A 14,308-nucleotide genomic window follows, 5' to 3' on the forward strand; every position below is an offset into this window, starting at 1 on the left:
TGCAGTCATTATATTCTTCAACGACTTTCTATCATTTGAACTATGGACCCTAGGATTCATTTGATTGGCAGAAATTTTTTTTAGCTGAGGTCGATTGAAATTTGTTCTTTCAAATAAAATCCACCTTAGATCCACAAGGATCTCTTGGACGACACAGTACTGGCCTATTGTTTTAATTACCCGGGAGAGGAATCGATGCTTCCAACAGAGGGGCAAGAGAAAATAAATAATTGAAGAAGTGAGGAGACGAAAAATCGAATAGAGGGAGGAGGTGAAGTGAAAGGTTCGAAAGTCAAGGAGGTGAGTTCTCCTATAAAACGTTGTAGTGGACTTACTGCAACATTGAGCGACTTTGGTAAGGAGAGGGGGATCTAGCGAGTAGAGCTTAGGTTAGTGTCAGAAAACTGCAAGCCAGGGCTATTTGCACGCGTGCAATTCTGGCGACGAAGTCGGCGTGCTCGACAGAGGAGAGATCATGCGAGTTGTGTTCGAATCGAGCATGGACCGTGTGGTCAACATAAGGGAGGTGAAGGCGCGAGGATCCCGTGAAAAGGGAAGAGTCGACAAAGGAGGAGGCATCAACGCCTCATGCGGTAGTAGGGTTGTAAAAAAGCCGACTCGTGTTCGAAATGACTCGTGAACAGTGTGTTCGTGTTTGACTCGAATAATATTTTCATGTTCGTGTTCGGCTCGAAATTGGCTCGTTAGAATATAAAATTATTTTTATAAATATTTTTTTTTAAAAAAATAATAATTTTGTCTAAAAAATTTTGAAGGACAAATTTCATACAGAAATTCAGAAATTTATTAACTTAAAAAATAATGAATTCAAAAAACTTCACAAAATTAATTACCCTAAAAATTTATTAGAAATTTTAAAATGTACAAACTAAACAAGAGTAAAAAAAAATACAAATAAAATCATTCTCAATAACAATTTAAAAGAAAAAAATAAAATACAATAATTATTTTTTACTGAATAATAAAACCAATTATTATAACATTAAATTTTGCTCCATTTTCTTAAAACGTAAAAATCAACATTATGCATCTCAATAGCAACTTAAAGAAAAAAATCAAAAACAATAATTATTTTTGGGTAAAATTGTAAACTCTATATCCTCTACATTTCCTCTATTTACATGACAAAATCTCCATATTTTTCCCTCGAAGTAGATGATGATGATCGAGACATCGTCGTGATATCTTCTAACACCAAGCGGTATCTCCAGCAGCTCATAAAAATCCATACCTGCAACCAGAAATACATAAAAGCCCAGAAAGCTTATATTTTTTCTTTCTTACATCAGAGAAATCTTCTAACACCACGTTTTATTAATATATGAATTTGCGAAGAAAAAAGCTATCCTTAAATTGATTTACTCAGAAACTAATGTTCAGAGCTCAAAAAATGCATTCAAAAACAGATTTTTGTAATTAGAAACCAACATTAAAATTAAACTCTGTAAAGCAAAATAAGAATTTGCTTATGTATATGAAGCAATTATAATCTTACCAACATTTTTGGCTACACGGAAGAGAACTTCTTCTACAATATGTTGTGCAGGATCGCCTTCCGGATTCGTCGAAATGAATAACTCGACCTCGGCGACGGCTTCTTCATTTGTGAAGTTGATAAAGTCCATCAGAAGAAAGTATTAGGAATTTTTTTATAGCTGAGTCAATGATGAGATAGAAAAGGGTTGCATGTGATGTATGTGAGGTTCCAATGTAATCAATTCTGAACATCTCCAGAATTGCATTATTCCATTTGGGTTGGAAAACAAAAAGAAAAAAAAACTAAGAGATTAGTATGAAAGGAATGATTTTTGAAAAAAAAATATCAGTAAAAAAAATGCAGTTAATAATGTTATGAAGATTTCAAGTATTTCAACAATTACTAAATTCAAAACCATATTTGTTTTCACTCTAATAACATTACAGAATCATTAGATAAATACAACATTTTTTTTTAAGAATTGAATTTGTGAGAGCTAAAAAGCTGAATCAACTAAAATAAATTCAATAGCATGGCATATACCTGCTTCAAAAAGCTAGCCCCAAAAGCTCTCGTCACCTTCAATGATCCCTTGACTTGACTATTGACAATGGCAGAAGAGCCCTCAGGATGCTCATTTCTTATTCTCTTAACTTCCTGAATGACAGAAAAAACATTAAGATTACTTCAGATTATTTCACCGAATGAAATCTTAATAGAAAAATTAAACTTTTATACCTCCTCAACACTGGTGTTGTGATCCTTTGTAAGCTGCAAGGAAACTAGACTCTGCAAACCCTTCATCTGATCATCACTACAATCATAATTCTCAGAGCACCAAAAATGATTTACTCAGGAAACTAGACTTTGCGAAAAAAAAAGCTATCCTTAAATTGATTTACTCAGAAATTAATGTTCAGAGCACCAAAAATGCATTCAAAAATAGATTTTTGTTTCCTTTGATGTAATTAGAAATCAACATTAAAATTAAACTGATAAAGCAGAATGAGATTTTTGCTTCTGTATATGAAGCAATTATAATCTTACCAACATTTTTGACTGCACGGAAGAGAACTTCTTCTACAAGATGTTGTGCAGGATCGCCTTCCGGATTCGTTGAAATGAATAACTCATGATTAGCATAACTATCCCAGTATTCTGCAACTTTTTATATTCTTATCTTAAAATGGTTGCAAACTTATGTTGACTTCCAAAATTAAGAATAAAAATAATTATCTAAGACATCATTTCATATTCTTATTTTAAAATGGTTGCAAACTTTTGTTGCTTTCCAAAATTAAGAGTAAGTATAATCGTCTAAGACATCATTTCATATTCTTTTCCTAAAATAGTTACAAATTTGTGTTGCTTTCCAAAATTAAGAGTAAGAATAATCACCTAAGACATCATTTTATATTCTTATCTTAAAATTGTTGCAAACTTGTGTTGTCTTACAAAATTAAGAATAAGAATAATCATCTAAGACAACATTTTATATTCTTATCTTAAAATAGTTGCAAACTTGTGTTGCATTCTAAAAGTAAGAGTAAGAATAATCATTTTAGGCAAATTTGAAATGAAAAAACATCTGCATAAATAAACATCTTCCATTGTATCTTCTCCATGCCAGACAAATTTTGGTATGATAAATAAAATATACTTAATAAAAAAAACATTGTCACTTGCAGAAATTGTTGTCTCATCACAAAACACAGCTATAATATGGAGCATAAAATGTAACAATTGGATACATTCAGACCACATCAAAACCTTCTCAAAGCATATGCATAATATGGGGCAAGTGACATAAAATGTAACAATATGGGGCAGCAGACAGATGATTGCAGACAGATGATTCCAGGCAGACAGATGATTCCAGACCACTTCATTTTCTCCCTCCCCTCAATTTACTCGGGTAAAGCCACTTCAAGTTATTCCTCTTCCATTAATTCTTGCTGGTAGGAAACATATATAAATATCAGTTTTAAGATGAAAAAGTACATAAACTATAGAAGCTAATTCTTGAGAGAAATTACCATAGGTGTTTTCAAACAACTCGTGGAAGATTTAATCCAACTATGAGCATATTAATGCATTCACTGTCTTTGTCGAGAGTGAACTTCTCTAAGCATTTAGAACTCTACCACCAGTACTAAATGCAGATTCTGAAGCAACTGTGTTATTGGAATCGATAATATATCCCTAGCCATTTTCGATAAGCAAGGATACCTGAGAGTGTTCAACTTCCACCACTCAAAAATATCAAAATGTTCATTATTAGCAAAAAAAAGACCCTTCTCGAGATAGACTTATAAATCTGATTTTGATGATTGAATAGAATTAGATGAAATAACAAAATCATTAAACGCAAACATGAAATCAAAACTTTGTGAATTAACTAAATCACTTGACAACTCTGAAGAAACATTGCCACTTGTAGAACTGAAACTAGCAATATCGTTTGCATACGTATTGTAAATTTTCAACATAACATCTTCAACTTGTTTAATTTTGAAGTTTAATTCAATAGATGTATACATCTTGACAAAACTAAAATGTATGAACTTTATTTTCAAACAAAGATTCAAAACAACTGCAACAGACTTTAGGAGATTGTACTCACCACAATATTTATCAAATTTACCTCTTATAGCAAAAATCATGTTCTTAATATAGTCATCAAATGAAGTCGACTCATCCAACAATAATTTATTTATATGGAAAATAACAGGTAAAAAAATATTTGAGGTTGGGTAGGAAGAAACTGAAATCTTTTTTTGTCACGTTAAGAAAAACAATAAAATTCATTATATGCATAAAATCACATAAAAAACATAATTGATGTTGGGTAGAAAGAACTTGAAATCATTTTTGTCACATTATTAAAAACAAAAGGAAATTTTCTGATTTTGTCATATTTCTTCCAATTTAAATTTGAAGGTAACCAACTGAAATTGTTATCTCAGTTTGCATAATAAGTGAACACCTTCCAAAAAACAAAAGGAGATTCGAGCATTAAAAATGTTGAGTTCCATCTTGTTGGAACATCGATGCACAAACCCTTTGACGTCGGAATTCCTAATTGTCTGGATATCTCAACAAACCCTTGCAACCTTGCCGGTGACTTCTTCAGATATTTGATAGACTCTCTAATGTTATAAATGATGTCATTAATATCTCTCAAACCAACTTGCACCATAATATTTAATATATGAGCACAACAACGAACATGAAAGAAATGTCCCTTAAAATGCAATTTCTCTCTTGTCATATAATTTGATTGAAGCAAGCTAGCAACAACATCATTATTACTAGCGTTATCTAAAGTGATAGCAGAAACTTTGTCTTGTATCTTTAAATCTAACAAGAAATCACAAATGACATCACAAATGAATATTCCAGCATGAGGTGGATCCAATTCAATGAAATTAATAATTCATTTTTGCATCTTCCAAGACTGATCAATGTAATGAGCAGTTAAACACATATATCCAATTGTTTGATTATAAGTCCAAAAATCAGAGGTTAGTGAAAACCTGTGAATATCCCTAAATTGCTTTCTGAGCTTCTCTTTTTCGAACTCATAAATCTTCATGCAATCAATTTTTATTGTGTTCCTTGAAACTTTCTCATAATTTGGGTTCAAAGACTTTAATAAAATGTTAAACCATATATGTTCAACAATATTAAAATGATATTCATGCACTATAATCATTTTGGAGATTATCTCTCTAATCATATGTTGATCATAGCTTTTTGGATTGTGAAAAACTGAAATCTCAACATCTGTATCAAAATCAGTTGGCATAAAATTCAACAAGTTTTGTCTTTTTTCAGAAAGACCAACGGCTTCCTTATTTTTAGCTTTGATTTGTCCACATTCCCTCACATGACGTAGAAGTTGAGAAGTAGTTCCTATTTTAGATTTTTGAGATTTTGTTCGACAACAAACACATTGCCAAAAAGTAGTTTGGACCCCTTTAATCGGAAATATTGCCTCTACAAAATACTCCCACACTGCTGATTTCCTCTTCCTACCATTCTTATTGAAGACATCTTCACTACTATTATCAATGACAACTTGAGGTACTATTTCTGGCTCTGTACTTTGTAAATTAAGATTGACATTTTCGTTGCTATTCTGAGCTTCTGGTAGCAACTGATTGTTGGATGATTCCGATTGTGAAAGATTTAATTCAGACATATTTGCTCTTGCACACTAACTGAAATCAAAACTACAGAATTAATATTAATTCATACATGCAAACATTACTGGTTTATAATGGATGTGTAAATATAGAAAAATAAGAGCAGATTCATTCTTTAGCTAGTAAACAACATATAGTAGCTTTGAAAACTCTCCCTCCATCTAGAAAACAAGTGAAATATAACATGTATAAGGCATAAAAACTGCTCCCTCCGTCTAGAAAATAAGTGTAAACAAGTATAGACTCCATGGAGATGCTAACAGATACAACTAGTATGAGATTGACTATTTCGCTATTAGTCTTTGCAGCATACTATTATACTACAATAAATAAACTATTCAATACTTATAATATAACATTTTAGATAAGAAAGAGAGGAGAGGGAGGGAGGGTGAGAGAGAGAGAGAGAAATAGTTGATGAAACAGTCTTATTAAGCATTTTATATAAGAAAATTTTTTCTCCACATGATTTATACTACATAGCATTTGATGATCCACATCAGTCATGTACATGTCATTTTAATATAGATATGAATCATATCTAACATGCAAATAGAGAGATGCCCAAGGTAACCATCCTTTAAGAACAACATCTGAGTAGGAGAAAGTAAAGAAGAGATGAGTTGAGGACTAGTTCTCAGACACAGCTTGATGTGCTTGCACTCTTTTTTGGTCATAAACAAGTTAAGCCAACTTAAACCTTTAAGTGGAGCCCCATGAGCAGTATGTTACTTTTATTGCATGCATAAACTCAAGCATTACGATTTGGCAAAATGAGAATAATACATCCATTTACATGCACTTCACAAAGATGCATGCCCTAAACGACTAACTAGGTGTTGCATATCTAACTAGGTGGGTAATAACATAATATCAATATAGAAAGACTTTTTAAGCTCGTATTTACTCTTTCCACAATTACCCAACCAGAAAATCATTGAGGAAGGTAACCCTCGTCTTTCTTCCTTATCTTGTCACCCGGTTTTCAATGATTGAACTTTTTTGCATATCAAGTGTTGTCATCGAAACTATCCTAAGTAAAAAATATATACATCAATTAAATCTCCCAAAATAGAAAAATAGAAAATCTGAAATTAATTACTTAGGGGAATACTAAAAATACTTTGTGATGATATAAAGAGTTCAGAGGCATCTAAGAAAATTAATGAAGTATTTCTGAATAGAATTCCTAGTTGGATTTACAAATCTTTATAGTATTCCTTGATTACAGGACGCATTTTTTTGCAGGTATGCATTACCAAACGACAAACACTGCTTCTACAGAGCATGATGACTGAAGCATTGTGTTCTTCACAAAGGTCTTTCTAGATCAATATTATGTTATTACCCACATAGTTAGTTTGTAAATCTTCCTTTAAGCTCGATATGTTATTACCCACCTAGTTAGTTGTATTATGCCCAAAAAGTGAAACTGTAGTTCAAAAACAGTTTAGAAAAAGAAATGTTATTGTTTTGAAAAAGTAAATGAAAGAAGCATTGTGTTCTTCAGTCTTCACAAAGTCATCCACAAAGTCATCCATATCATCCATAAGAAAAAAAAAATTATGATTTAAAGGCAATAGCTGAACCACAACACATACGCCTAAACCTGTACGAATCGACGCACAAATGCACAATAGCCGAACTAAATTTCATAACAAAACTCTTTTATCATATCTAATTCGTAAAAAATACAGATATAAATGCAACATGCAAGATTTTACTGTCGAAACCCTACAAAGCTAGTTTTCACTCAAGAAATCTAGATAAATCTAAAAGAAATTTAAGAAAATTTAAGATAAAAGGCGAACTCGAAGTTAAATATTAAATAATAGAGAAAAGATACTCAAAGATAACACCTAGATAGCCAAACTAGTAACCAATGAACCAAGCAAGACTATTGAGCAACAAAAGCAAGATTATCGAACAACCAAGCAAGAATACCGAGCAATCGAGCCAAAACCAACTATCCGAGGAGAATAGAAGTAGATATTAGCAGAAGAACACAGACGACAAACCCTAAACCTTCGCGACCGAAAGGGTTTTGAGAGATCGGAGAAACGAGAGAGGCAGCTGAACCTTAGAAGACGAGAAGTTTCGAGAGGCGAATGGGGTCAGTTAGGGTTTTTTAGTTGTATTTAGGCAACCGAACAGAAGCCGAACCGTGAGAAGTTTCGAAGTTGGTTGGTTAGGGTTTTTTCGAGAGGTGAATGGGGCATTTTATATTATATTATTATATAAATATATAATATTTATATAAGTAATATTAGTATATTATTATAAATAGTTTGTTATATATGTTAATAGGTTTTAATTTTATAAAATATGCTAATTTAATTTTTTAAAAATTTTAATTAATTATAATTTACAATTATTAATTTTATGAATATTTATTATATACATACATATATATATATATATATATATAATTTTATTTTTTTTTAAATTTTTTAATTTATTTATTTTTATTTTGAGTGAAGAATTTTTAGGGAAAATTTTCTTTTATAAACATTTTATTAAAAAACTTTCTTTATCCTTGGACCCAGTTAGAAGAAAATCATTGCATTGGTGCTTCTAAGAGCAATGCTTTGCTTCATAAACATCACATCACGAAGTATTTCTTCAAATAACGTCCATTTATTCGTAGCATCGATCTTTCCCCTTGAATGTCCACCAATTGGTAGGATCCTCCGGAGTAAACTCTTTCAACCATGGATAGTTCGTTGTTCGCGAACAACGAGCCAAATTTAAGGGCCTCAGTGATTCGTTGCCCTTTGTGTGTGCATTAAAGTATACGCAATGTTGAAAACCAAAATCAAACTTAAACAATTAGGCTCTCTGCATATGGTGTTCAGCCATAATGCCCATGGTGGACTGACTTTATTATTTGAGTTGCAAGGCCTACAATAGGCATGTTGAAAGCTTAAGATCATAAGCTTTGACTACAGGCAACTCAAAATTATAATAGTAAGAGCCCTAAACCTCAAGTTAATCTGATCCCAAATAGTAGGCTTAATTTAGAAATTTAAAATGACAAAAAACATTGAGCCACCTTACTTACAGGGTAAGGTCATATTACCCATCATTTCGCTTTTCACTTTATCTAGACTGTAAGACTTTCTTAAGAGCTTTCCAATGTAAATAAGACCAATCTTAAGTAATTTGGTACTTTCAATGAATGTAAGCCCTATCCATATTTGGATTGGCATAACAAATTTTGTCTTTAAATGGATGTCAGTCAGAACATAGATTAAACTTGGGCAAGCTCTTATGTAACAAGACTACTTTTCAAGATTGAATCCACCATCTAAAATTATATCAACCAAAAATCAACACGTTTCTTTGTCTTGCTTTGTCAAATCACGTTGAAGCCGAGAATAATTGAACATCATGTCGCTATGTCTCTTTGCTTCTATAAATCACTTAAATTTACTCTTAATCGTAAGTGTTCATATTTTATCTCTGAACCATTGAATGAAATTTGTGAGAACCACCCACTTTAAAGAATGAGTTCATCTTAGGGTGCGTTTGGGGCAGCTTGTGCGTTTCATGATAAACAGCTTATCCTGAAACATGGCCTGCCGGTCGACCGCAGGGTTCGACCCGCGACCTGCATTTAGTGTAAAACGGTTACCGTGTTTTTGGATAAGCGGGAAAAACGTACGATTCAAACGGTACCGCGACTATGGGCCCTTAATATTGGAAGTACATTTTTAACACATTTCACCCAGACTGCTCTGAATATTTAGAGGAGGCAATTCATAGTTGCTAATTAGAAGCTCTGTATTCTATGGTTTTTTCTACTCTTCACGGATTCTATGGTTTTTATTCCTTCGACTTTGCTAGATTTGGTATTGATTCCATACATTAATTCTTACTTTTTTGTGATTCGTAAATATTATTTAAACTCTTGTAATATTTTTATTTGATGACAAATTACTAATGTACTCTTATTTTGCATCTCTTTTGCATCTAATTTATTGCACCCTACATGGGAAACCCCTTAGCATTACATATTTTTTATAGATTTTGAATTATTTATAATTTTAAGGCATTATACCTACTTAGAAAGCTGCAGATCTATTTTTTCCTCCATTTTACTGCAGAAACTCTGATTATTCCCCAAGCATGAATTTTAATTACACCGGTTGAAAATTTTAAGTGTGCATTTTAAAGCAAATGACTTGAAAGCTAAAATTTAGGCTTACTCTTTGATTTCAAGAAAAATTGACAGTTACCCCGAACACTTGACATTGAAATCTATTTATTTTGAAGTTCATTTTTCACACACAACCTGTCTAATATTTGAAGCGTAAATATTCAAAAGGACATGAAAGTTATAATATGTTTCATGCTTTTCTAATTGGCAGATCTTCCAATTGTGCCAATTTTATATTATTAAGTCATGCAAATGTAAGTATTGGAAAAATTGGCCGTTATTTTTTGTCTATAGCTTTTGAGTATAGATTTTTTTGAAGGAATCAATAATTTTTTCCAATCATGACTACCTTCAATGATAGCTCGCACGAGATAATTTACTTGGACATCATCCGAACAAATTCTTGTTTGCACTTGGTAATTGTCGTGAGATTGTTTGGTAGCTATAATGAACTGATTTGGTGAAGCTGTTTTTCTCATAATGCGATTAGATTTTTATTTTGGGAGTTTGGCTAGTATAGTTTTTAGAAATAAACTCTAATATAGTCAACCATTATTTGATTGGTTATCAAATTAGTCCCAAAATATCTCATTTGTCTAATATAGGGTTTGTCTGGGGCAACTATAGTTTTTTGTGAAGATAGTTGTATAGCTGTTTTGGGAAAAAAAATATTTTTTTTGAAAGCTTTAGTGGGCATTATAAATATTTTCTTTTTTGAAAAATCCAGGTAGTAGTATTCTTAGATTTATCACACTTTAGCAGATGCAGTTGTAAAAAGTAGCTTTCCAGTACAATAATTGGCTTGAAAAGCAATAAAGCAGTAGTCAAGCGTATCTGTTGTGACGGTTTGAAAAGCAATACAATGGGAAAGCTACCCATAGTAAATCATTACCCATAGTAAATCAACAGTCCATATATACAAATTTGATCCCAAATGGTTATTCATGTAGAAACCGTGATGGAAAATTGATGCTAATTTAGTTCATTGGCTATATAATATTAATCTCAATTTAAGCATTGAGGGATCATTTTATATCAATTTTGTATTGTCAATTGACTAAGTTAGAAAAAAGTGATATTTTGGGACTAAATTGGCATCATTCAAATAGTTCGTTGGATCTTTTGTACAATTTTTCCCAAAGTTATTGTATTGGAGCTCAAGAATTTAGCATAACCATGGAATGGTTGCTTTTGGAATGACCTTTTTTGGTAGGCCAGGCAAAGGAATGCCTTTAGTTGTGAAATCTCTATTGGATTGCTAATCCAGAAAAGTTTGGCTGCTTTGAAATGAAATTCTCTAAAAAATTATTTATTATTGTTTGACCTTAAGAGAATTGACATTGCGTATCGGTTTGTTGCACTTGGTCGATCTTTTGAGAAAATAATTTCATTAGCTCTAATTATTAGATGTTCTTTTTTAAAGTGCTCTAATTTTCACATTCTATTAGATGAAGTGTTGCATAATGTACTGTGGATTGTAGATTTTTATTGGTTTGCTTAGATAAAGTTCTCTATATTACTTGTTATTCACTTCACTTTTTTTGAATTCTATTTGTTGTGGATCGTTAATTTATCAATTCTCTATGAATTGTGGTAATTTAATAATTAATGCCACGTTGGTCAGTAAAATTTAATCTATTTGTTTAATGCTGCACTAAAATCATAGTGCACTGCTTTCATGACATTCTTATATGTTTTCAAATATCTTGTAGGAAGATGAAGCAGTCCCCGAAGAGCAAGTTAATCCAAAAAGTGCGACTGCTTTACCTGTTTTGTGTGTTGAGGATGGATTGGTAATATTAAGATTCTCGGAGATTTTTGGAGTACATGAGCCCTTAAAAAGTGCAGTTAGGAGATACTGTCAGAAACGCCCATCTTGTAATGGTAAGTTAGTACTTTAGATTAACCACTATAATACAAGAAACGACATTGCCCATTTTTTTTCAAGGCTATGTTTTATTTTCCGTTAGCATGCTTGTTTTAAACTTATGCTATACGGATGGTTTCTTTAAGAGATCTGGCTACCAAAATAATTTTCGATGGAAATGCTTTGTCTCGTTTTTTGTTTTTTTCCTTTTTCTTTTTGTTGTTCCTACCAATATATACATCCTTTAAGGTATGGTTGTATTATTTGGCTGCTATTTGGGAGCTTATAATATATCATGTAACTTGTCGACAGCCACTCTCAACTGGTGTTTATGTGGCTATCACATTTTTGTATTTCTTGATATAGTTTAATTTTTAATTTATTTGTTATTTTTTCTTTTTAAAGTTTCTTCAGTTAAGTTTTTTAAATCTGTGTGATTCAGCACATTGAGGTAGGTTTTTGCCATATTTGTTGATCCAGTTATTAAAGACGCTTGAAGAAGTTTGATAAGCTTGATTTTATTTTTTCAGTTGAAGACGCCTGTGCCTTTCTTTGATGTTGCAAACCTTTCGCCTTCTTTACTATTTGATCGTAGAAAATTAATCGTTATGTTGCTAGTAGGCTGACTTCAATGTTTGAATTGCTTTCAGAACGGGATAAAACTTTAGATATTGCAAATATGGTTGAAGAAGATGAAGCTGCTTTTCTAAGGAGTGCTGATCATGATCCATGCATAGCTAAAAAACTGAATTTAGCTGTTCTTGGTTTGGAAGAAGAGAATGATCAAGAAATATCATTTTTTGATGTACAGAATAAAGACACGTGCTTTGGTTCACTTCCAATGAAGGATGATATGCCTGTGGATGCATCAGGTTCTCAGTGCTCTCTACCATCGCCAAAGTTTTATCCATTGGATCAGCAAGACTGGGAAGATGGAATTCTGTGGGGAAATTCACCTCAGTTGAGTTTTGATGTCTCAAGGGATGATTCATATTCAGAGCATGACACTGAAGATCAATCAGAAGAAAATTTAGATATTAGATATAGGAGTGATGCATTCAAATCTAATGAGAAAGATGGTGACTTCCCCATAGAATCTGCTGACAATGCATTTTTGACATATCAACATTCATTAGAACGCGAGTATCATCAGCAAGTACATGATTCGGAGTTATTTTCAAGAAGGCATAGTTCATATCCGGAAGAAATGGAAATTGAAGATGTGCATACTGAAGTTTCTGAAGGAACTACTTTACAACGCTTCGACAGGTTGTCCTTGAAGAATCAAGATTTGTTAAATGGTTCTTGGTTGGATCATATAATATGGGATTCAAAAGAGGCAATTTCAAGGCCGAAACTTATTCTTGATCTTCAAGATGAGCAAATGCTATTTGAGATTCTAGATTACAATGATGGCGAATATCTTTCTTCTCGCGCTCGTGCTATGGTAGTAGTTCACCCTTCCAAATCTAATTTAGGAGAGTCTTCTGATGTCCATAATCCGGGAATGCCATCCAACACTCGATTCAACATTTCTAATGATAAGTACTATTCCAGTAGAAAGACTTCCCAACAAGCGAAATCACATACCAAAAAGCGGGCCACTCATGGCATCAAAGGGTTGCATTCCGTGCCTGCTTTAAGACTTCAAACCATGAAGCCTAAGTTAAGCAAGTAAGTAGATGTTGTTGCAATGCTTTCACTTTATATAAAATGTTTCTATGCTAAAAATTCTTTATATAAAACGTCGACGACCACCGCCGACCTGTTTTAAGTTTTGATTGTTCTTGGAAGCAATATCCGTCCTGTTTTAAGTTTTGATTGTTCTTGGAAGCAATATGGAATCAAATATGTATTGTTGTATAATTATTTTATGTTTGATAATATTCTTTAAGTACGGGATATGCAAATATTTTTGATTTTGTAATATTTGCTTGTGTTGTAACTTGGACTTCATTTTATCACCATTGTTGCAGCCATACTTTCATTGAATACTTCTCATTGTTATTGATTTGGCTGACATTGTATGTCAATGCCAAATCCTAAAGCCTTCAGATACTTCACCACTTTGTTCAATCATGACTACCTTATTATTGCTTAATGCTGGCTGTAAAAAAATTTCAAAAATTTCCACAACAATTAAACTAATGCTTTCATACTTATGGTTGTACTTATGGCTGAGGATGGCTAGTTCTGCTTCCCCCATCTACAGCTGCCTTTAGAGAAGAGTTTATTTTTTGATTTGGGTAAAATTACGTAGCACAGACATGTTTGATAGATTTATTTCTATATTAAGTTTAAGCATACATTCATTTAATTATACATGTTATAATATTGATGCGTGCTAGAAAATTCACGGCGGTAGAGTACTGGATTATCATCTTAGAGTTGCACGAGGATTCAACACACACTCAGATGAAAGTGAAAAAACCAGTGATAACACAAGAAGTTTTTACGTGGAAAACCCGTAAAGTGAAAAAATCACGGGGCCTGGCCCAGTTATAAGAATCCACTATATGTTGATGACTACAGCGATCCCTTGTCCCACAGACGGGAAAGAGTTAAAAAATTCACAG

The 14,308-nt window shown here is 32.5% G+C and overlaps 1 protein-coding gene and 1 pseudogene across 1 annotated transcript in view; one reads left to right on the forward strand and one right to left on the reverse strand.

The window, feature by feature from the left end:
* The window catches only part of LOC110036988 (transcription initiation factor TFIID subunit 1-like), a 108,495-nt gene that overhangs the window by 28,973 nt on the left and 65,214 nt on the right, over window positions 1–14,308 (forward strand). Inside the window, 2 exon segments of the mRNA XM_020741553.1 lie at window positions 11,578–11,749; window positions 12,383–13,406. Of these exon segments, the coding sequence (XP_020597212.1) occupies window positions 11,578–11,749; window positions 12,383–13,406 (1,196 nt within the window).
* Window positions 1,058–2,333, reverse strand: LOC110036989 (annotated as a pseudogene).

Source organism: Phalaenopsis equestris, unplaced genomic scaffold (assembly GCF_001263595.1).
Source record: "Phalaenopsis equestris unplaced genomic scaffold, ASM126359v1 Scaffold213678, whole genome shotgun sequence".
NCBI classification, from domain to species: Eukaryota; Viridiplantae; Streptophyta; class Magnoliopsida; order Asparagales; family Orchidaceae; genus Phalaenopsis; species Phalaenopsis equestris.